The sequence below is a fragment of the Patiria miniata genome, unplaced genomic scaffold (genome assembly GCF_015706575.1).
Source record: "Patiria miniata isolate m_02_andy unplaced genomic scaffold, ASM1570657v1 HiC_scaffold_3, whole genome shotgun sequence".
Taxonomy (NCBI): Eukaryota; Metazoa; Echinodermata; class Asteroidea; order Valvatida; family Asterinidae; genus Patiria; species Patiria miniata.
The window spans coordinates 43,571,647-43,596,284 of NW_024037069.1; the positions used below are offsets into that span (position 1 = coordinate 43,571,647).

General features: G+C 41.0%; 1 protein-coding gene across 50 annotated transcripts in view; it reads right to left on the reverse strand.

Moving 5' to 3' along the window:
• LOC119737167 overlaps positions 1-24,638 on the reverse strand; it is a 127,836-nt gene that overhangs the window by 77,630 nt on the left and 25,568 nt on the right. For all 50 annotated transcript variants that reach the window (XM_038211312.1, XM_038211329.1, XM_038211336.1 and 47 more), the window contains 23 exons: positions 24,076-24,195; positions 20,859-22,004; positions 20,456-20,575; positions 19,642-19,872; positions 18,674-18,907; positions 17,307-17,426; positions 15,245-16,276; positions 14,214-14,906; positions 13,399-13,632; positions 12,607-12,720; positions 12,185-12,301; positions 11,507-11,620; positions 10,044-10,157; positions 9,394-9,507; positions 8,832-8,945; positions 8,253-8,366; positions 7,278-7,391; positions 6,710-6,823; positions 6,147-6,260; positions 3,523-3,636; positions 2,464-2,577; positions 1,410-1,523; positions 823-936 (listed from right to left, as the gene is read on the reverse strand). In XM_038211312.1, the coding sequence (XP_038067240.1) occupies positions 823-936; positions 1,410-1,523; positions 2,464-2,577; positions 3,523-3,636; positions 6,147-6,260; positions 6,710-6,823; positions 7,278-7,391; positions 8,253-8,366; positions 8,832-8,945; positions 9,394-9,507; positions 10,044-10,157; positions 11,507-11,620; positions 12,185-12,301; positions 12,607-12,720; positions 13,399-13,632; positions 14,214-14,906; positions 15,245-16,276; positions 17,307-17,426; positions 18,674-18,907; positions 19,642-19,872; positions 20,456-20,575; positions 20,859-22,004; positions 24,076-24,195 (5,529 nt within the window). The remainder of the gene's footprint in view (positions 1-822; positions 937-1,409; positions 1,524-2,463; positions 2,578-3,522; positions 3,637-6,146; positions 6,261-6,709; positions 6,824-7,277; positions 7,392-8,252; positions 8,367-8,831; positions 8,946-9,393; positions 9,508-10,043; positions 10,158-11,506; positions 11,621-12,184; positions 12,302-12,606; positions 12,721-13,398; positions 13,633-14,213; positions 14,907-15,244; positions 16,277-17,306; positions 17,427-18,673; positions 18,908-19,641; positions 19,873-20,455; positions 20,576-20,858; positions 22,005-24,075; positions 24,196-24,638) is intronic.

The following is a 24,638-nucleotide window of genomic DNA, read 5'->3' on the forward strand; positions in this document are numbered from 1 at the left end:
CGAGGACAATAGGCACCTTCCTTCGAGGATCAATGGCCCCTTTGTGCTCCTTTTGTTGTCTGTCCTCAGGCGTAATGCCATGCAGGAACACACACACAGTCGTTTTTTGCTATGCTTCCGAGGATTGGCTTTGTGTTTTCCTTTGTCCCTGTAATATAACACTCTCCCATAGACTAAGCACACAAACCTGCGTTCGAGGACAATAGGCACCTTCCTTCGAGGATCAATGGCCCCTTTGTGCTCCTTTTGTTGTCTGTCCTCAGGCGTAATGCCATGCAGGAACACCCACACCCCCACCCACCCACCTGCCCACGGAAGGACAAGGCGGAAACAGTATGCCCCTTCGGCTTCGCCGCATTTTTCTCCACTACGGCCTGTACCCAATTCCGACTCATTTTGCCAGAACGCCTCACAAATGATCTTTAACCTGTTTAAGACTTGTGTCCTACAGTTTTGCAAAATGTCTATGTACATAATTTTATATCTACTTGACCAAAAATAAAATTGTGTTCCAGACAAGCAAACTTTATGTACTTGTTTTCCATTGACTGAACTCTGGGATGGTTCAGACAGACTGCAAGAGTCAATATTTCATGTGTTGTCATTGCTAATTGTTTCAAATGTTGAAATGAATTCTTCGTTTAGTTCAACATGTCAACAGGACTCTTGAACACCATTTTGAAATGGTGTGAACCATATTGGGTCAATCAAAACACAGACCTCAACCTCATATGTTGAAGGTTCATCAAGTTTAGACATTATTTTTGAAAGGTAACACTTCTTTCTAAAAACAGCAAATTAAACTAATAGTTCAGCACTCACTCTGTTCACAGTTGGGACCAGTGTAACCAGATGAACAGTGACAATCATAGCCATTGGTCATATCGACGCAGATACCTCCGTTCTGGCAAGGCTGACTAATACACTCGGAGATTCCTACAAAACACAATTTAAAAACAGGCACCTTATTAAAAAAAAGTTAATTTATTACCTTGAAACAAAGTTCTAGGCAACTTTTTGCCAGACAAAGGAGGAAATGTATATGATTAAAGGTTTGACTGAACTATGACAAAATTAAATTATTTATATATAGGATTATTAGGTTTTCATGAATTCTGATTTTTAACACCACTCAAAATCCAAAGAAGAACGTTCAAAAACCTAACTTGTTGAAGTTTCAGCTCAGTGGATATTACCCTTTTTGAGAAAACAGTGAAAAACCATGCACAACCTTTTGATCACGGAACACGATTTCGTCAATAGCACTCTGTACTTGCAAAGATCACTCAATTAACTGATCATTAAAAATCACCTACATGTACTTCCACATACTTTTTATTGTCAAAAGTCTAAGACAATGGTTATAGACACACATACACCCAAGAATTATTTGTAAATTTCAAACTCACCAGTGGAACAGTCGGCCCCTGTGAAGCCAGGCCTGCACTGACATCGGTAACCATTGATTAAATCAATGCACATTCCTCTGTTCATACAGGGCGTGCTGCTGCACTCGTCAATATCTGCAGATTCACACGATCAAGATACATAACACAGAGATACACAATTTGTAGAATTGAAATATAACTAAAAGTACAAGGGAAATGTTCGTTTTTCTCATGATCTGATACATCCTTTTACTGGAAACAGTCCTGATTTATATACATTCCTCCACCGTCTTAAAAAAATGGCACAGTGTTTAGACTTTCATTTTCAAAGGGGCATGAAGCCACCATGACTTACATATTTTACATGTAAGTCATGGTGGCTGGGCTCTACCTTCCTCAATCCTGCAAAATCCTCCACAATCCTCCACAATCTAATAAGTTTTGAAGGTTCCCAGAGAATTAGGCTAATAATAATAAATTCTTTTTTTTGGAGGAGGGAGGGGGAGAAGTCTAATCAACCTTACAATGAACTTGCAGCTGAGAAGCTTAATTACAAGGGACGCAGCTACAACGTGGTCGAGCTGATGGCTTGTAAGGCACATCAGGCATCTGCCATACCACCTATTCCTGATCACGGAGCGCAGCCAGATCACAGGTGTCGAAGTATGCAAATATTACAGCTCTAGCTCTGTGGTTTCCATGCACCAGTACCCCATCAACGGCCAGAAAAGGAGAGTAGGGGTGACCTAGACTGGTTTCCGATCCATCCACTGCGTATTTCCAATGTATCAAAAGTTATTAGAGCCAGGGATTAGTCTCAGAGACCATCGCAACTTAAATTTGAACATATTCGCGCACCGACAACACCTGATGCTCACATGAAGACGCGGTGGCTGTAGCTTTTGCACTTTTTTTAACCAGGAAGTCGTGCGTATTTCGCGCATGAACTAGTACAACACAGTACGTGCACGCAGTGTCCCGTCCACGGAGCTCTCAAAAGAGGTAAAAACATGCCCTCTTTTGTTGGCACACGGAACCCATAGTTTTCAGACTCATACAGTAATAAGTAGCTTACCTGTTTGACAGACGATCCCTTCGTAACCTGCTGGACAGTCACACCGAAACGCATCAATCAAATCTTGACAAATTCCTCCGTTCTGACAAGGAAAGCTCGCACACTCATTGATTTCTACGGAAGAAAACAAATCCCAACAAACACTGAACAAAGTCTTTTCAGCTGAGCATCAACAGTATGCACCTTTCACTGCCTGGGGCAACATTCAGCACAGAAATTTGTGAAGCCAAAGCAAAAGCATCTCCTCAACTGCCAGCCAAAAGGTAATGGGATTTCTTAACAATTGCGACAGATTCAAAGCTGATTCCTTCGAAAATCATAAATCTACTGGGCACTATTTTCTGCCGAGATATTGATATATCTCGGACAAGCTGCAGTACTGAATTCCCAGAATCTTCCTGCAATGAATTTGGCTTATGACTTGTGGGAAGACGGGTGTTTCACAAAACCTGAAGTAAACTTGTTGAACAAAATCATCGGAAATTTATAATTTTTGACTTGTTTGGACTTTTTGATCGAATGGCATTTATGAATAGGATGTCCTTGGCTGGTATTAAAATTTTTTTTTTTTTTTTGATTTGCATAATGACCCTCGGCGATTGGCTCAGGCCATTATCAGCCTCCAGGGCCCAATTTCACGGCGCTGCTAAGCACATAAATTTGCTTAGTACAAAAAAAGTCTGGCTTATAAAAGAAGTTTACCAGCCAAAACTCCTTGTGAATTTCATGCTAAGCAAACAACAGCTGAATACTAATCACAAGCAATATACATCACATGGAGTTTTGGCTGGTAACCTGCTTTTATAAGCCAGCCTTTTTTTGTGCTAAGCAAATTTTTGTGCTAGCAGCGCCGTGATTTTGGCCGCAGGTCCCTAGCCAGTTTTAAACATACTTGTTTTAAACTCGCCAAGCAAATATTTATTTCCTTCTTTATTCCTTGATAAATCCATAAAACCATAGAGTGCTGGGGCGGTTCTGGGCAGTATAAGGAGTTAACAGGCAGGGCAGTTTGGGGCGGTACAGAGACAAATAGCTTTGGTCCAGTATACACGTACATACCGATCTCACAGTGTATTCCATTGTAGCCTGCACGACACTGGCATACATAGAAGCCCAGTCTGTCTACACATGAGCCACCATTCAGGCATGGATTGCTGCCGCACTCATTGGTCTCTGCAATCAAGTTGGAATGTTCAATCTTATAATGTGCAAAATTACTGCTGAGCAACCCATGCACATACATCTGGAGACACTACTGTGAGATTGAGCAGTTATGCTGAAAATAGCTGCGACAATATTTCTACCATTCATGAGGTGTCCAAGGAGGGACAGTGTGCACGGATTTGTCAAAAAAGCTCTGCCTATTCAAGTCCATCACAAGTCCATCACATGTAAGTCACGAGCCCCATCACAAGTAAATCACAAGTCCATCACAAGTCAATCACAAGTCCATCACATGTCAATTACAAGCTCCATCGCAAGTCCATCACAAGTCAATCGCAAGTCCATCTGAAGTCCATCTAAAGTCCATCTTAAGTCCATCTTAAGTCAATCAAAAGTCAATCACAAGTCAATCACAACTAAATTATAAGTCATTCAGTCGCAAGTCATAAGCTATTCAAATGAGCTGTGACAAAGACATTCCTTTGTCATTTGTCATTCCGCGTGGCTTACAACTGGTAAGACATATGCGGTTTGCCTTGTGATGCACTTGTGACTTGACTAATATGACTTGAAATGTGTCTTGTCTTCAACTCTAGCATCTTCCAATATCTAATCACTGCACATCTCTATGCTACTTTCTCAACTAAGCTGTGGAACTAAATCTGCAATGAGAAGTGCTATGTAACTGAGAAACTTTCAATAAGAAAGTATTGGCAAAATTGTACATCATGTACGTGCAAAGCAATAGAACAAGTAAGATTTTCACAACACTACCAATCACTTACACGGATGTAAAAAAAAATTAAAAGGATTCCTTTCACCAATACAAAAGCAGGAAAAAACTGTTGGGTTTGATCACATCACAGCCTTTTTACACAGCAGCCATCTTTGTATGGTTTCAAAGATGCATACAGCATAAAAGCACTGTAATAAACTATGTGACTAGCACCAGGCTGAAAAGCTTAGCCACTGGTTTTTTTCAACGCTGGTTCTTAAGTTTGAAAAAGTTGGTTGATTTAAATGATAAATATGGTCAAATGAAATCACCCCACCACTATGCAGAAATGCAAAGTACAAAATCTGGTAAAATACTACACTGTATAACTAAAAGTTGCAGTAGAAGAACAAACATATAACTTACCACATTGTTTGTTCAAGATGTCCTTTGATTAAATGTAACTGATGAATATTAATGATCATGATGGTCACAATGTTAGAATGACACCAGCTTACGAAGTGTTAACGGGCACAAAAACATCAAAGACCAAGAATGTTAGGCATGAACACAACAACAAAATCGCCCAAAACCAACATTTCCACATAAACAAAGTTAGCAATACAATCAGGTACTGGAAACAATACATTGTACAAAGACACATCTCAATGTCATGAAAATAATCAGAGGAAAAAAGTTCATTAAAAAGCCTCATACTGGATGAAATTTGCTGAAACAAATGTTGATACAAAGAGTTACAAACAGTCACGGTATTATTGAAAAATCACAGTTCTTTTCTTACTACATTTCCAAATACTACATCACTTCACCATGTTCACCCAAAAGACTCACAAAAGAATGGAATTTGAAGGGTCAAGAAATCTGTTGAGAAACAATTCCATCAATTAACAACATATATAGAACTGTTGTTCCTAAATGCAAGAATTTGATTGGATCATCCTCGTACTGTTGTTCCTAAATGCAAGAATTTGATTGGTTCATCCTCGTACTGTTGTTCCTAAATGCAAGAATTTGATTGGTTCATCCTGGAGGGCACCTCCTATCCACACCTTGAAAGCTGTAAGACTGTTGTGAATGACAATGATTCCAAAAAGTACATGTACAACAAAAACTTAAAATAGGTGTTGCAGAAATGGTAGACTGGCTGTTGGCTTGAATGCTCGAGCTCTGCTGGTAAAGTTAAGGGTAAAAGGGTAAACGGAGTTAACTGTTACAAACGGCACAGGATTCAAGGACGGAAGCACCTGTAAAACACCACACACCTTCTGCTTTAACATGTACAGAGACAAGTCAAAAAATAAAACCTGCAAAACATACAAGATAATGCATGCATTATGCTGGTGCAAACGACGTTAAGATATCCGTGCAATCCAACCATGTCTAAGGTTAATATACAACCTGTTGGAGTAACTAATGCACCGATACCAGGCCCAATTTTACAGATCCGGTAGGTAGGCTGTGCTTATTTTCTGGCTGAGCTAGAAACACATTTGCTGGTATGCGCCCATAAGCTGGAAAAAATTGCTTTGTACAAAACCATTAGCAAAAAATCTGCTTATCCGTTTTGGCTACAAAAGCAAAATCATTTTTTGCCCAACAACTCCATAAAACTGGTTCCACATGTTCACAATTCTTGGACAATCGAAACATTCAAGGTCCCAAACACCGACTCAAACAGACAAATATCACATTAACGTAAGGGAGGGAATGTTAAGATCACTGTGATAAATACCACGTAATGTATTAAACACTGACATTAATGGATGTTTGTATTAACACTCACCGATATCGCACAGTGGCCCCTGCCAACCGAATGTACACATACAATGGTAGGCGTTGATCAGGTCAAGGCATGTAGCTCCGTTCCTGCAGGGTGTGCTAGTGCACTCATTGATGTCTGTATAAGAAAAAAGATTATTACGACGACAATTTAAAAACTTCTGTCATTTTTACAGTGAGAAATAGGCTTTACTCCAGAGTAGTTCCTTTGCACTGTAGCCATCTTTATTAACCAGTTCACGCCGGGATTATTTTGACAAGAATGGAACGAGGCGCGGGATTACTATTCACTCAAACTCAAGCCAGGCGGGTTGAAGCCATTACCCTCGGGCAGCACACTCATATTTCCGGCCTCGATCACTCGCTGCGAGCGGGTCGCTGACAGATATTTCCGGCCTCGCTCCCTGCGTGTTTATCTGTCGTCCTTTCCGTCTTGTTCAACCCATCTTCGACGGAGATTAATTATTTTATGAAAAATTAATCCAAAATCTTATTATATCATCGACCCCAGATAAAATTATCAAAGACACAAGGAAAATATAACAAATTCTAGAAGATAAAAGTTACCTGTGTTGCACGTATCGCCAGTCCAGCCAGGAGCACACATACAATTGTAGGCACCGATTTCATCCAGACATGTTGCATTGTTCCTACATGGACTGCTGGAACACTCATTGATCTCTGCATTGGGACGCAAATGTGGGGTCAACTCATGAAATTCTTTAAAGGAAATTTGTATATGAAGACTTAAAAACTTTCCAACTTTCAGATTAAAAACACAAAGCTCTTTTTTTCACTTACAATTTTCATATTTGGCTAAGGTTAAGCAACACGATAAAATGTGACATAATGTGACTTTATTTCAGTGCAAACTTATAATTCATATCAACTTTACCATAATTCATTTATCCCATATTTTGAACAGGCATACAACCGGGAATTTAGGACAAACGACAAAACGCCAAACCACAAAAGAATTTGTACAGTATTTGTTAATTTGTACTGGCATTCAAGAGAAGTAAAAAACGAGGAAATCAGCGGATCCGAGGAAGAGTTGCATGACTGTATAATTCCTACAAAATCTTAATTCTTTAAGTCACAACATAATTGATACCCTACTTGACTAATTACTCACCAATTTCACAGTGTATTCCTGTGAAGCCAAGAGCACAGCTACATGTGTAGACAGTAAACATGTTGTTACATGTTGCTCCGTTCTGGCAAGGGTCAGAAATGCAAGGATTGAGCGCTGAAAAAGGTGAGAGAAAATGTAAAGTATAAGAAAAAAGGCAGCTGTTAGGGAAAAAAACCTTCAAACTTTGAAAAAATTAACAGATATCATATGATGTAACTATGGGAGAATCTTACTGCAAGCGCAAGTAGTATCTGTGAAAAGCAGGCATGTTAAAATTGAATTAAAATACTAATTACAAAGTAACTAAGATTTTCTATTTTTTCTTAAGTAAAAATTATGACAAAACAAACAAGCTTGTTATGATAAAATGTAATAATGTCAAGCAAGAAAAGAACCTGAAAAACAAGGTCCCCTGACTATGTTGTACACTGGATGGGTTCAAATGGCGCTTGAGGCAAAGACGACTATGCCGTTTCCCACTATTATCACAACAAATAACGATTCTTTTGTTATGCAATGGATTCTTTATTTATATATATATTTTTTTAGTCTTGCGAAGTAACATTATAATTAAACTGTCCTTTTGGTAGAGAGAGGGAGTCTGATCTGTTTTGACACTTCCATGCATTTTCATTCTAGAGTCCAATGCTTTAGTTTTTGAAAAAATTTAAGCTCATCTATTTACACGTGTCATTTAGACATGCATTGGCATGCGCACGCCTGAGGTACAGCACCTTCCCTGTGCCCAGGGTCTATTCTAACTGTGTAGTGCAAAGCAGTGGGGACAACAATTTTCAAAATTCTTTGAGAACAATGAGATGTAATGTAGCTGGGTAATCACGAGGTGATTTCCCCCACGGAGTTCATCAGGGCACCATGCATGAACTGTTTCCGTGAATAGTTCTCAAGAAATGAAATGACACAATGCCATGGTTTAACAAGTCTGATTGTTTCATTGTATGTCTCAGATCTCACCTGTTTCACAGTTGACGCCAGCGTGGGACACAGGACAATCACACCTGTAGTCATTCAGCAGATCTATGCAGGTGCCGTTATTCAGACAGGTATTGGTAGCGCACTCATTAATGTCTGAAATATGTATAGAAATTACAACAGTAATAGTTTATGGGATAGAAAACAAAAACACTGGGAATGGCTAAAACTGAAGATCACAAGATTTGTAAGGTGGGATTTGTTTTCATGAGAAAATCAATTTTGTATACTGCTTGTTTACCAAATTGTTTTCTATTTTCTGAAAGCAAAGATAAACTTTTGGCAGTTTTGTTTGTTTCAATTTTCTAACAATATAGTCTGACATAAACTTTGTTCAGTCATTATTTTAGTTAACATCTGCTACATGACACGTATGAAGAAGTGGGAACATTTTTTGAGACAAAATTTAGGATTTCCTGAAACGGAACACAGATTTTTGAAACACAAAACTAGTGGAGCTAGAACCAGCCATTTGGCATGAAAAACAGACTCTACATTAACAAAAAAAAAAGTTGAAGACGAGATAATCAGGTATAAATAAAGGCACTATCAGACACTCACCGTTGTCACAGTTAGTTCCGGTGAAGCCCGCTATGCACTGACACACATACTGTGAGGGCAGGTTAATGCAAGTAGCGCCGTTCTTACAAGGACTGGGGGAACAGTGATCAATTTCTGTAAAACGAAAACACCCAAAACCATGTGAAAAATTCTTGTTTTGTTCAGCATTTGAGGCCTGTACATGTACCATGTGATGAAGAAAATACTTGGTTACAAATGTGACTTTTGAGGAAATCTGTCACAGCCGAGGGGGTGATAGGGCGAGGGGTGGAGTGAGGGGTCAGGGGGTTAGGGCTTGAGAAGGAGAGCGGCAAGGGGAATGAGGGTGGTGATTAAGAGGCATAGGGTGGGGGGTTGGGGGGTTGGAGGGGTGGGCGTTTAGGGGTATAGGTGGGGTGGGTAGGGTTGGGTTGGTGGTGAGGGCTGGGGGTGGGTGGTGAGGAGTGGGGGTGGGGTGAGGGTTAGGGGTGGGGGTCAGGGGGTGACGGGTGAAGGGTGAGGGGGTGAGGGGTGGGGAAGGGGCTGGGGAGTGAGGGGGGTGGGGCAATGTCTTTCGTCTTACCTGTTTGACACTGTGGCCCCGTGAAACCGTCAGGGCATACACATTGATAGCTGTTCAGCAAATTGTTACAAGTTGCTCCATTGGCACATGGGTTACTCTGGCATTCGTCAACATCTGCAGAGATACAACCAGGACAAAACCTTCAACAACAAAATTCAGCCAATTGTCTTGAGAAACCTCCTGTGTATTAACAGTTCTAAGTGCTTCAATTTTCTGCATATATTTTCATTATACAATGTACAGGGATTCCAGTGGGTTTTTGCTCCAGGGCCTGAAAAATGTGAAAGAAGGCAGGCATGCACAAAACGATTGCAATACGCCATAAACACACTGCAATTGCACATGTAAATAATTGACCTATCGCTGTTTGCGAGTTAGCCACGCCCCTTAGACAACCCTATGGAATTTTGTAGTTAAGTTTTGTTGTCGCAGATTTTGCGCATTGCGCGTCCACTTGTATATCATGTAATTGAATATCATGCAAAGCCAAAACACTATTTCTTCACATTGAGGAGATGACAACTAGGAGTTTTGGATCATCTCTCTAAATGTTTAATTAGATATCATGGTTAATTGGCTCTGTAATGGACATTACACCTTCCTTTCATTACACTGGAAATGCCAAGTTCAGTGATTTAATAAGGACTTACCTTGAGTGCACATGGTTCCCGTCCAACCCGGTACACAAGAACAGCTGTATCCATTTGCTAGGTTTAAGCATGTCCCTCCATTCAGACACGGAGTGCTCATACACTCATTGATATCTGTAAGGAAATCATTCCATATACTTCAGAATCACATGACATGGGGCAGACTCGGGGTCAAAGTTAATGAAACTCAATACACAAATCAAGTTTCAATTTGTGCTGAAGTTCAAATCAGGTAACTTAGTGAAGTTAGTTGCTTAAGCAAACAATAAACAAGGGACTAGACAAAAGGAAATATACCACATGTAATAAAAGTTGGTTTTTAAAATGACTTGTACTAAGCAAACTCCTTTCAGCTACGCATCCTTTGTAAGGCGCGCCATGACAGTGGGCAGGTTTTGTTATTTAAATTCAGTTACAATGAAATTACAATGAAAGTACGTAATCAAGTGTATCACACAGGAACAAGGACCTGCCCACTGACATGGCCACCGTATGTTGAAAAGACGACAAAGTTTTTTTTTTTTAATCAGCTGAAAACTGATACAGAACCAATACATATCACTGTTATTTCTGTGGTGACCCTTTTCTGCTATGCGAAACTGTTTTTTTTTTTTGTGCCGTACTAGGGTGTATTCCACTTGTACAAACAATGCCGACGTTGACAAGGTCGTGAAAGTGGGACCATCTGTTTGCGGCGAAACTTGGCAATTGTCAACAACCAAGGCAAACGGTCTTTCAGAGTCGTTTGCTATGTTTTCCAAAATTGCCGACAAACACAAAGAATGGCATGATCTTGACAGGGCTGAGATTTTCTCTTTTCTACATGCCAAGTTATTAGTTTATAAATACTGGCAACATTTTACTTCAAGTCAATATATTTTTTGAGGATTTTGAAAGCTATTATCCAAACACTGTCACTTGTAGAATTGGCATACAGGGCGCATGACATTATCATTTCATTTGGGTTGGAACATTCGCATTGGCCTAACTTACAGATGGCAACATGTCCATGTAACTGCAACACATCCCTGAAGTGCCCAGAAAGTAAACAATATTTGGCACAGTGTCAATATACAGGGTGAGTAAAAAAAAGCGGAACCCAAACCCCCAAAAATATTTCATATTTAAAAAAATAGGTAGCACCAAACATAATAATGACTGGAAAGCCAATTTCATAAGCTACTTTTATATGAAAAAACTACTGAAATTGCTCAATCCGCTCAAAGAATATCACCATTTAAACGCAATGACCTAAAACCCGTTTCGTCCAAAAAAATTGATATTTTTTTAAATATGAAATATAATTTTGGGGGTTTGGGTTCTGCTTTTTTGACTCACCCTGTACATTCATAGTTTTCACAAGGTGACAAATTTTAGTGTAAATATTTGTCTTTTCTTGAAAACTATGACGATACTATTGATAAAATTCAATTGTTAAATATTGAGTAGTTGGTAAAATCTACCTTGCCCGCAATATTGGCCAGTATAGCCAGCTTTGCACTGGCAGATGACAAAGTCATATTGATTCAGGCAGGTAGCATTGTTCTTGCAAGGATCACCGATGCACGCATCTTTAGCTGTGAAACGGAGGAAAAACATGCAAGAACACACTTCAGTTATATTAGTTTACACTTTCAAACTCTTTTATCACAAAATGTCGACAATTTTTTGTTTTTACCTATTGATTGGGTTCTTTGGATTAATTAGGACACATAAAATTATATTTGTGTTTTTTATTTACTAGCAAATAGGGTAAATACTTGAAAAATGATCTCTGGGTAATAGTTTTTTCCAGAGATGGTGTTGAGTTTATGTGAGATGAGAGAATTTGGTTCACAAATTAACCCAAACCCTCTAAGGGCTCTTTGGTGGTCAAGTACCAAGTACCACCGAATACTACATGTGCTGTGCACACTTGTACGGAAAGAAATGCATACTACAGGTTACTACTCAGTTGTATTTTGTAGCTTTAGGTGTAGCAAATAATTTGTCTCATCCTGTCTCTCTGATTGACCTGGAAGGCCTTATAACAAAAAGACCAAAGTACCTGTTATTATTTATCAAATATGAAATACATGAGTGAATGTGCCATTCCGAAAAAAAAACCCCAAAAATAACAACTCAAAATGTATCAAACTGACCAGTTTGGCATCTGAGGCCCGTCCACTGTATGGTGCACTCACACACATAGCCGCCCTGTGCTGTGTGCTTACAGAAGCCTCCGTTCAAACAGGGAGACGACATACAACCTGTCAGAGCTGAAAACAAGGAATCAAATAGTTGGAGAAAGGGTCAGAGGACTCAAATCAGAGAGTTTCATCCATAAGAAGCCAAAGTACCATAGCAACGGCACAATTGAGAGTTTGAAACGCATCCCTAAATTGAAGTACTGGAATATAAGGTAGGACAGTGCCTTTTACTCCCTGCAGCGCCCTAAACCGCCCGAGAACAAAAGCAAGCCAGGAATGTAAACATTTTTGCAGAACTTCTGAGTACCGTGGCTGTTACCCTGGCCAGCCTGCATGAGAACGACAGACTGTAGGAGTAAGACATTTTCATGTACCTGTTTCACAGAGAGAGCCTGTGTAATTTGCTGGACATTCACACCGGAAACTTCCCGAAACGGAAACACAATTCGCACCATTCATGCAGGTGTTGTTTATGCAGTAGTCAATCTCTGAAAAACATAACAAAAGTAATTTGATGAGTGATTAATATTCATGAAAAAGGAGGGGCTGGCCTTCATAATCTAAACCAGGGGTGTGGAAACAATGTTTGTGATGTATTAATATTCATGAGGAAGGAGGGGCTAGCCTTCAGCATGTAAAATATGGTTAATGCTCATAAATATTCATGAGGGAGGGCAGTTGGCCTTTAGAATCCAAACCAGGGATGTGGAACGATATTAAGGAAGCATTTATTCATGAGGAGGGAGGGGCAGCTATCTTAAGAATTGATGGGGGGGGGGAATGATTTTTGGCCGTTTTTGTCGAGTTCCCTGAATGTATTTCATAACTCGACTGTTGAATGGGATGGAATCAGACTATTTATGCAGCCTTATTTTACTGTCATTTTATTTTAAATCTGGTTTAAAACATTAGGGAATGTTTAATTACAAATCTTAAATTATTAATTGAAGCAGACTTGAATTAATTATTAATATTCTTGCTTTCTCTTCGCAAGTTTCAAAAATGAAGATTTCACCTCACGTTCAATTCAATATGGCTGACCCGTGCATAAGGGTCATACTGCACCATTTTGCATGCAACGCGTACACCAGTACACCACGTCCTTCAATCGGTTCACATAAGCGGCTCAAACAGCGCCATCAATAATACTTGCGCATATCGTTTACCTGTCTGACATCTATCCCCAGCCCAGCCGGTCACGCAATGGCATTGGTACGAGGACGCGCTCTCCTCACACACACCCCCGTTGAGGCAAGGGGACGATGCACAAGGGTTGATGAATTGCTCACAGGTTGCACCACTCCAGCCGTTGACGCAGTCGCAGATGTACAGAAACATACTGGGATGCTCGCTGCACTTGCCGCCGTTCTTACACGGATCGCTGGCACATGCCTCAATTTCTGTCAACGGTGAAAAAAAGAAACATGAATGAAGAAAAAAAGACCAAGGTAGTCTGATGATTTAAAAGAGGGACAAACCTATGTTAACAGGAACGGAGTGCCCATCTCTCTTTCTTTAGCGATTGGGTCAGACTCATATGCTGCTGTGGGGGGATCAACACACCTCCTCCACAACGACTCTGTTACCTTCCCAGCATTGAATAATGCCAGTACCAATTTAACACCTGGGTTGAGAGGAGTAATTGAGGTTAAGCGCCTTACTCAAGGGCACAACACGCATGGCCACGGCAGGGCTCGAACCCACAATCCAACGGCCTTGAATCCTGTGCTCCACCACTAGACCACACATACACGCGTTAAACATTGCATTGACTCACTAGTTGAATAAAGTTACTATTACATGTAGGGATTATAATAACTTTGGGTATATGGACCAATTAGTGTACATGTATATCAGATCCGTGCTGGGGTTTCCAATGGCAATTTCAAACACAATAATCAATGGCAATTTCAAACACAATAATCATCGCCATCAGTACAGAGGCTTATAAGATTAAAGGGGAAATCGATTTGTGACTTACGAGTTTGGCAGACAACTCCAACATATCCGTCCCTGCACTGGCATGTGTAGGCGGTTTGGTTGCCTGTGCAATTACCTCCATTCTGACAAGGATTCGAGTCACACACATTGACGGCAATGTCACAGATGTTTCCAGTCCATTCGGAAGGACACTGGCATGTAAAGAATGTCTGACCATTCACACACGTGGCTCCGTTTAGACAGGGGTTAGGCGCGCATGTGTTGATTGCTGTTTCACATCTTTGTCCGGACCACCCAGCCGAGCACTCACAGGTGTAGGATGTTTGGTCGTTGATACACAAGCCTCCGTTCCGGCAGGGGTTGGACATGCATGGGTTGATGGTGGTTTCGCAGTTCGGTCCCGTGAAACCTGTCGGACACTGACACGTGTAGGATGTCTGTTGGTTGAGGCATGTTCCTCCATTGAAGCAGGGGTTGGATACGCAGACATCAACGAGGATTTCGCAGTTTCGACCCATCCATCCCGCTACACACTGACATGTGTATGACGTCTGTTGGTTGATGCAGGTGGCCCCGTTAATGCACGGATCAGGCACGCATGCATTGATTGGAGTTTGGCACTCAGTTCCAGACCAGCCATCGGTACACAGGCAGACGTACCCGAACATACTGCCAGACCCTTCCATGCACTGTGCTCCGTTCTGGCACGGTTGGCTTCCGCAACTCAAAATACCTGAAACAAAGGCATTAACAGGCTCAGTTTGTTGTATTGAAAATAGTATCAAATGGATATTGCAAAATTGCAAATACACGTACATGAACAAGACTGTAATTTTAGGTATCCACATTCAGGCATGCAACTAGGAATTTAGAAAAAACGAGGAAATTCCAAACCACGCAAGACTTTGTACAGTGTTTTTGAAGTTGTAATGGCATTCATGAGAAGTAAAAAACAAGGAAATCAGCAGATCCGAGGAAAAGTTGCATGCCTGCACATTGTTTTTATTAAAAAGTGAGCACATTTTAAACGGCGACTTAGACAACTTTTATTCAGCGACAAGTTTAGCTTACGGATTTGGCAGTTTTGTCCAGTCCAGCCAGGCAAACACTGACAAGTATAGGACGTCTGTTGGTTGTTACAAGTTGCTCCGTTCAAACAAGGATCTGGAACACAGAGATTAATGGGAGTTCCACAGTTCTGTCCAGTCCAACCGGCGGCACACTGACAAGTATAGAACGTCTGTTGGTTGTTACAAACTGCTCCGTTCAAACAAGGATCTGGAACACAGAGATTGATGGGAGTTCCACAGTTCTGTCCAGTCCAACCGGCGGCACACTGACAAGTATAGAACGTCTGTTGGTTGTTACAAACTGCTCCGTTCAAACAAGGATCTGGAGCACAGAGATTGGTGGGAATTCCACAGTTCTGTCCAGTCCAACCGGCGGCACACTGACAAGTATAGAACGTCTGTTGGTTGTTACAAACTGCTCCGTTCAAACAAGGATCTGGAACACAGAGATTGATGGGAATTCCACAGTTCTGTCCAGTCCAACCGGCGGCACACTGACAAGTATAGAACGTCTGTTGGTTGTTACAAACTGCTCCGTTCAAACAAGGATCTGGAGCACAGAGATTGGTGGGAATTCCACAGTTCTGTCCAGTCCAACCGGCGGCACACTGACAAGTATAGAACGTCTGTTGGTTGTTACAAACTGCTCCGTTCAAACAAGGATCTGGAACACAGAGATTGATGGGAATTCCACAGTTCTGTCCAGTCCAACCGGCGGCACACTGACAAGTATAGAACGTCTGTTGGTTGTTACAAACTGCTCCGTTCAAACAAGGATCTGGAACACAGAGATTGGTGGGAATTCCACAGTTCTGTCCAGTCCAACCAGCAGCGCACTGACAGCTAAACGTTGCCTGCCTATTCAAACACGTTGCAGCATTCAGGCACGGATCAGGGCTGCAGAAGTCTACATCTAATTCACACAATGTCCCAGTCCAACCATCCATACATTGACAGAAGAAGCTGAAGGAGTTAGCAGCTTCCAAACACTGCCCGCCATTCTGGCAAGGTTGACTCGCGCAGCTTAAGATCTCTGTACGCAAACAATATAAGATGAAACAGACCAAACTGTAATATCAAAATTCAACATTGCAACATTTTTTTGCAAGGGCATCACCTTGAACCTATCCACAAGCCACAACTCATCTAAATCATCATGATACATTCATTTTCATTCCCTGGCAAATTTGGGAAAATTGTGTCCTAGATACATGTACATAGAGTGCAATATTCTGCAATCTATTGGTGTGAGTTCGTCCATGAGAAACGCAGAGACTAGAGAAACAATCAATCGGATTAAATACGGTTCAACTATTTTGATTAACGTCGCTCTGACACAGGTCCAACCGCTTCAGAATTGAATTGAATAAAGAATCAAACATTCTAATAATAATATTTACAATATAATCCTACAACTTAAGGTAGCGCGTAAAGTCTATGATGTTGGGTTTGTGTTGGCGAGAACAAGGCATTATATGCATGTAATGGACAAATCTGGGGTGTGTTTTCACGACCGTGACCAGAAACATGTTTTGGCTTTGGTCATTGTTTGAGCATTTTCATGACTTCGGTTGGCTGGAGTGACGTCACTGTTCCGACCGAAACCAAACCAAGGCCAAGAGTTGGTAATGCAGTGCATTTCAAGATGGCGGAAAGATAAGTACAGACATGTAACAAAACAGTGTTGGGGGAAAATAAGCTTGTAATGCTTACCGGTATTTTTAATACGTACATCGTAAGTTTGTACATTTTAAGTGGCCTGTAATAAAATGTCTATACAACTTACAAGCCCACAAGGTTTTATCCCGAATTTTGCTGGGACTGGTCGCGAACACCTACAAATTATCGATGTTGTGCAAATGTCCGACATGTTTGTTTACAACTTTTTGACAAGGTTTTGACATAGGTAAACGTGTTTCTGGTTATCCATTTGACGTCACAAACATGTTGCTGGTCGCGGTCGCGAAAACACGCCCCAGAAGATGTCAAGCTTGTTCTACTTGAGAGAAAAACGTTTTTGTGTCCAGCCTATATCTCAGCTTTAATTCAATTTTTAAACTTACGTGTTTCACACCGCTGTCCAGTCCAACCCAGAGGGCACACACAGATGTAAGCAATACTGCTGGAGTCCTCAAAGCAGGTAGCTCCATTCAGGCATGGCTGGCTGACACAGGCTTCCGAAGCTGTTAACAAACATAAACAATCAAGATACTACTCCAGATATTTTTAGGTGTTTTAAAACCTAGGCTTGGGCTTTAGGAGATCTCAGACCCCTTACTTGGAAGTTCCTGGCTCAATCAGCTCTGTTCACAAGTACCCCCTCACCGGCAAAGAAAGTACAGTTGGGGTGACCGAACGACGCCATCTTGCCTGACTGCAATATTTTGCCGCAAAGCCCAGCCACTGCATGTACATAGTACAAATCCCCTGGTGTGCGTGCGTCACACACAAGGAACGGTGCGCGCGCGTCAACCAGCGAAATGTATGTGTCCCGCACATGGGACGTCGTTGCTAGATAAAAGGGCACCCTCTTTTGTTGGCGCACGGAGCCCATAGAGCTCTCCGACTGACCCTTGGATAGGGGTACCAGAAAGTCAGTATTTCCATTGTAGTAGGCAAGTTAATTATCCCATAGCATCGCGTGCAGCAGTTAGCAGGCAAGCTTTCAAAACCGTGATGGATGGATGGCAAAAACTGACAAAAGTCAAGTGGGAAACTTTTTCATGCCTTTTCACGCAAGAGGGAAACATTTTCACGCAAGTGGAAAACATTTTCACGCCTTTTCACGCAAGTGGGAAACATTTTCATACCTTTTCACACAAGTGGGAAAACATTTTCACGCCTTTTCACGCAAGTGGGAACATATTTTCATGACTTTTCACGCAAGTGGGAAACATTTTTACGCCTTTTCGCGCAAGTGGGAAACATTTTCACACCTTTTCACACAAGTGGGAAAACATTTTCACGTCTTTTCACACAAGTTGGAAAACATGTTCACGCCTTTTCACACAAGTGGGAAAACATTTTCACGCCTTTTCACGAAAGTGGGAAAATATTTTCACGCCTTTTCACGCAAGTGGGAACATATTTTCATGACTTTTCACACGAGTGGGAAAACATTTTCACAGAAGTGGGAAAACACTTTTTCATGAAATGGGAAATGTGAAAGCGAACTTAAATTCTTTTCACAAAATTTCCCATTCCCCTTCACAGTTTTAACTTTCAATTGCAATGTACTGTGTTGTGCAGGATTCCATGACTTTCCATGATAGCTTTAAATTCCAGGGTTTTCAAGGATTTTTCCTGGGGCAGCCGGAAAAAAACAGTTATCCTGCTAAAATTATGATAACAGACTGAAGCTGGGTTTGAACTGACTTAGTTTGGGGTTATATTGACAGCGAGTTAAAATACCGGCAAGAGGCAAACTTACGTATGTGGCAGTTCACCCCGGTCCAGCCTACTACACACTGGCATGTGTAGAATGTCTGACGGTTGAGGCACGTTGCTCCGTTTACGCAGGGATCCGACTCGCATTTATCGCTGGGTGTCTCGCAGTGTATGCCCTCCCAACCCGGCCTGCACTGACAGATGTAGGCGTACTCGTCAAACGCGTCTTTGCAGAAGGCTTCATTTTGGCAGGGATCACTGTCACAAGCGTTCAGTCCTTTTGAATAATTAAACAACAAAATACATTCGGTGATTTTTAACACATGATGGTGATATCTGTATCTGTATATTATAGTCGGTAAAGCATCCCAGGGGAAACATCACACCAACTTAGAGAGAAGACAATGAAAAGAAATTACAGTTTTAGAGGTGGGAGGAAAAGCTTAGATGTTCTGGGGAAAACCCACAGAATCAGGTAGGGACTGAAAACCCAATCCACATATTGGCCCAGGCGGGATTCGAACCCGGGTCACAGCGGTGGAAGGCGGGAAAAGTACCGCTACGCCAACCTGACTCCCCTGTGATTTGGAGAAACCCCTTCACTTGTTAACAACTGGGAAAATTGTTTTTCCTCAAACGTTACCATCAGGGCACATTGAATTTGCTAGGAACCCTCCAACTAATCCTCAGACTTTTTAGACTTGGAGGCTGCTTCTGGATGCGTTCAAATCATACAAGCTTCAGTGTTACCATTAGCTAATCCCCTGCAAATGTGACACCAACTAATATGAAAATGCATGTTACAAAAATGTTGTCAAAATGGCGGTGCCTGGTGCTACAAGTGTCAATGTGTAGAAAGCAGCTTTTCAAATCTTCACAAATTTAGTGCGACTTCACTGGAGATTTTCGATGTCGAAAATGGCAAATTTCAGCTCTGACAGAGTAAACGACTCAGAAAGATGGTTAGCTTGTGTTGACAACTTGATTGCAAACATTGTCCCCCAAACTTACGTGTTTCACAAAGGCTTCCAACCCATCCCAACACACACTCGCATGTATAGGAAGCCTGCTGGTTCAAGCATGTTGCTCCATTGAGGCACGTGACGAATGCGCACGCATCCCTAATCTCGCAGTTTGTCCCCATCCAGCCAGCTGGGCACGTGCATATGTAGTTGGTGTTGTCAACTGAATTGAGGCATGTCCCCCCATTACTGCACGGTTGACTGGTGCACGGAAGTATTCCTGTGAATAAAAAAATTATAAGGTCACGTGATCCACAAGGTCAAATTCAAGGTCAAAAGGTCACCATATTTGGAATTGTTCGATATAACCAATAATGGTAAATTTGGATTCCATATGTTACCTTTCCAAAGACACCAATATCAACAAATTTGGCCCACAGATTATGGAGATACATGTACATAATTGGCAGCCACACCCATTTCGGTCAAAATCGCAAAAAAAAAATGGCGGGCAGTAACACGAAAACCATTAGAATTTTAAAACTAAAAATAACAGCTCTTGCAGCCTCAGTTACCCCATACACTATTATGAACCAATTTGAAGGGGGCGGGGTGTTAAATTCCAATTTTATGGGGTGATTTGACACGGAATGACCCTGTTCTAATCTTTTTCAATTGTTAAACTGAATTCCAATGTAAACATCTTTTCAAAATTATCAAACAGTTAGCTAAAAATGATAATAAATCATAATAAATCTGAAGTTAGCGTGAGGAACACCCATCCTCATCTTTTTTGGTATTAATTTCTTAATTTCTGTCCAAAAGTATTTTGACAGAGCAAGTCACGCAAGTTTTTGACTTACTCAATTCACAGTTGTCTCCACCCCAGCCGTCAGGGCACTGGCAAAAGTAACTGAACTGGTTGAAGTTTTCCAAGCACGTTCCATCGTTCTGGCAAGGCTGACTTGCACAACTCAGAATACCTACAAAATGATAAAAACAATATTTATGTCCAATTGCCAATATTCCACATTAATTCATTCATCCACATTATTATAAAACTGCCTGTACGGCCCAACTGATCAGAAAATTAAAGAGTTGCTTCAAAATAATAACATTGTGAAATAAACAAACAATTAATTTGACAAATAGACCAGAATGTTGTTCAAATTAGTACCAATGATTCCCCGTCACTAGTTACCAGACTTGTGATCAAGTTGTGACAGACTCGATTAATTACCACACTGATTGTTATCAAGAGCTTACGTGCTTCACAGGTCTGTCCAACCCAGCCTTCAGCACACTGACAAGTAAAGGACGTCTGTTGGTTGAAACACGTGGCTCCGTTCAAACAAGGATCTGGATCACAGAGATTGATGGGAGTTCCACAATTCTGTCCAGTCCAACCAGCAGCACACTGACAAGTGTAGAACGTCTGTTGGTTGTTACAAATTGCTCCGTTCAAACAAGGATCTGGAACACAGAGGTTGATGGGAGTTCCACAGTTCTGTCCAGTCCAACCAGCAGCACACTGACAAGTGTAGAACGTCTGTTGGTTGTTACAAATTGCTCCGTTCAAACAAGGATCTGGATCACAGAGATTGATGGGAGTTCCACAGTTCTGTCCAGTCCAACCAGCAGCACACTGACAAGTGTAGAACGTCTGTTGGTTGTTACAAACTGCTCCGTTCAAACAAGGATCTGGATCACAGAGATTGATGGGAGTTCCACAGTTCTGTCCAGTCCAACCGGCAGCACACTGACAAGTGTAGAACGTCTGTTGGTTGTTACAAGTTGCTCCGTTCAAACAAGGATCTGGATCACAGAGATTGGTGGGAATTCCACAATTCTGTCCAGTCCAACCGGCGGCGCACTGACAAGTGTAGAACGTCTGTTGGTTGTTACAAACTGCTCCGTTCAAACAAGGATCTGGAACACAGAGATTGATGGGAATTCCACAGTTCTGTCCAGTCCAACCGGCGGCACACTGACAAGTGTAGAACGTCTGTTGGTTGTTACAAGTTGCTCCGTTCAAACAAGGATCTGGAGCACAGAGATTGGTGGGAATTCCACAGTTCTGTCCAGTCCAACCGGCGGCACACTGACAAGTATAGAACGTCTGTTGGTTGTTACAAACTGCTGCGTTCAAACAAGGATCTGGAGCACAGAGATTGATGGGAATTCCACAGTTTTGTCCAGTCCAACCGGCAGCGCACTGACAAGTATAGAACGTCTGTTGGTTGTTACATGTGGCTCCATTCTGGCATAGGTTGGGCACGCAGGCATTGACAGCGATATCACAGTCGTTTCCCTCCCATCCGTCCTGGCATTGACATACGTAGTTCCCTCCGTTGCTGTTTTCAAAGCACGAGCCATTATTCTGACATGGCTGGCTGAAGCAAGTCAGCAATTCTGTGTTAAAATAAATGAAAATGAGAAATTTACAGCTACATGTGGTTTAAGAAAGAACTAACCAATTTCATTTTTACCCACTCCAATTGACCTTGGTACGGTCGACTATTCAAGACCAGCCTACCGGTAAATGTTGTTGCATAGCTGGTTACCAATAGCTGTGCGCATCATAATGCACAAGAGAGAACCAGGAAAATGAAGTCTTGTGATGGCATTTTGACCATTGTTTGACGAGACATGCAAGAGACAGTCACTAACAGTGCCAAAGCAGAAGTCAAGGTTCGACTTTAGCGGTAGCCCACTAGCCAAATGCTAGTCAACACAGCAGAATGCTAGTCAACACAGCGGCGGGCTAGTCAAACTATTCCTTAAGTAGCCCGGCTGGCGAGTCAACAATTATTGTTACACAGCAAAGATGAAAGGAAATGAAGAAATAAATCATTAAATTCAGAAAGCAAACCTGTATCCATTTTATGAACTGGTTTAGGATTAAATTATTAGATCTGTTTATTAAAAACACTGACAAGATTACCTCAGGATACGCATTTTATTACAAGAGTCTGTTTTAGTAGCCCGGCTGGCTAGTGAAAAAAAGCTAAGGTCAAACCCTGCAGAAGTTATGTCGTAAATGGACTCCTAGTCGTTACTGTCATAAATAGGCATGTAAGAACACATAGCTTGCAGTAATTTTCAAACATGTGTTAGCGGTGCAGATACATTAGAGAGGTTTGACAAGCAAATAGATTGGGTTATCATGCCGGAAAGGTCATCAGTTTGTGTACATGGTCCTGTGATGTCATACGCAACTTGCTATCCAATACGAATGTACATAGCACGGACAAGTCGCACACAACATGACAGTGCAAAATGTGTAGTAAATTGCAGATTTTCTGCCGTATTTAAAACAATTTATTAAATCATGGATGATTTGATTAAAAGAGGATGAATTCCTGAACAACTATGTACCATTTTTGTGTGTTTCAAATGCAGGATTAGCTGTAGATAGGAGGCTTTCATTGAAGGCTGCCATTTTGGTTTTGTATGCGTTTGCGTACACGATGCAAAACATTGAAATGATCGATAACTCTTTAAGGATAAAATGTATGCATGCACGCCTCTAATCGGATGCGAAACCTAGAATCTTCAAAAACAGCCACTTTCATATGCGAGGCGTTATGGCAAAATGAGACAGAACTGGACAGCGATCAAAATGAGGGTTTGTATGTATTAGGAAGGAGAATACAATTCTCCTTATAATACTGTTTGTTGCACTTCAATCAGACATTCCGTTGACAAGCCTTAGCTGTTTAAAGTTTGCATTTATCGACATGTCAAAAAAGTAACATACTGAGAAAAAGGCCTCTAAAGTTTTGAATTTTTAAGCGTGAAAATAAAAGATGCCAATTGTTTTTTCCCTCCTAAAAAAACTGTTCCATAGTTTTATCTTATGTCTTTAAAGTATGTGAAGCAGACATATCAAAGAATACAAATATCACTAAATCTCAAAAAAAAATTTAAAAATTACCCCATTCCATATTTTGCATTTAGAGGCTGTGCCAAGTTCTCACATATGTGACCTGTTCTGTCAAAAGCAGACGCTTCTGGGCAGAGGTTGAAATTAAGATAAAGCCAAAAACGCTGTGGGGGGTGATGTTTTTTCGATTTTCTAATTTTTGCTGATTTGTAATCCTGAACATGTCTAAAATATACTATAAAAGTTTGAAACTCTAATTTGAACTCTAAATATAGTATTTTTGATGATTTGTTGAGGTATATCAGTTAAAGAAATTACTGTTTTGTGACTTTCCTTTTCTACTTTTCGACACAATGAACTTCAAAATAGCATAACTTTGCCCAGGAAATACAGGTTTCAAAATTAAACCACGTATTAAAAGGAAAATGTACATATTTTAACAATATGCAAAAATCTCATTTTCGACCTTATGCCCAGAAAAGTCTGATGTTGACAGAACAGGTCACATATATATCCTCACCATTAGTTAGGAATTGCTAATGTTGAAAAAAAGAAAGAAAGGAATATTTGAAGTTTTAAATGAAAGCAGTAACATACGCAGGCCACAGTCGGTCCCCGTCCAACCAGCTGGGCAGACACACAAATAACCACCAGACTCAAACGATTCATAGCATGTGCCTCCATTCTCACATGGTTGACTTGGGCAAGAGAATGCCACTACAAGATAAAAATAAAAATTATCGTTGATAATTATTAGTTTGCCATGAACGCTTCAGTAAATACAATGGATATTCATAAATACCTAAGACAGTTTAACCATTCCTATTGGTTGAGAGCCCGTCACGTGGCCGATTTTAAACGGTTGATAAAGACCGGCTGGCCGGTCTTAAACACTTTTCCAGTGTCACATGAAATTTGGACTCCCTTGAAATCCGGTGCCTTTTAGTTACCGTTTTATTGGTTGAATGTTCACAATGCACACGTAGGCATGCGCAACACTACCAGTGAGTCAGTATTTCATAGTCCTAAATTCACAATATACACTGGCACACCTGTGTTCTGTTCATGAAGATATACGAGGTATGGTAATATGGAATACCGTCACAAATATGAGAAAAAAAAACATAATTTAATAAAATCCTAAGTTTCAAGCTTTTCAT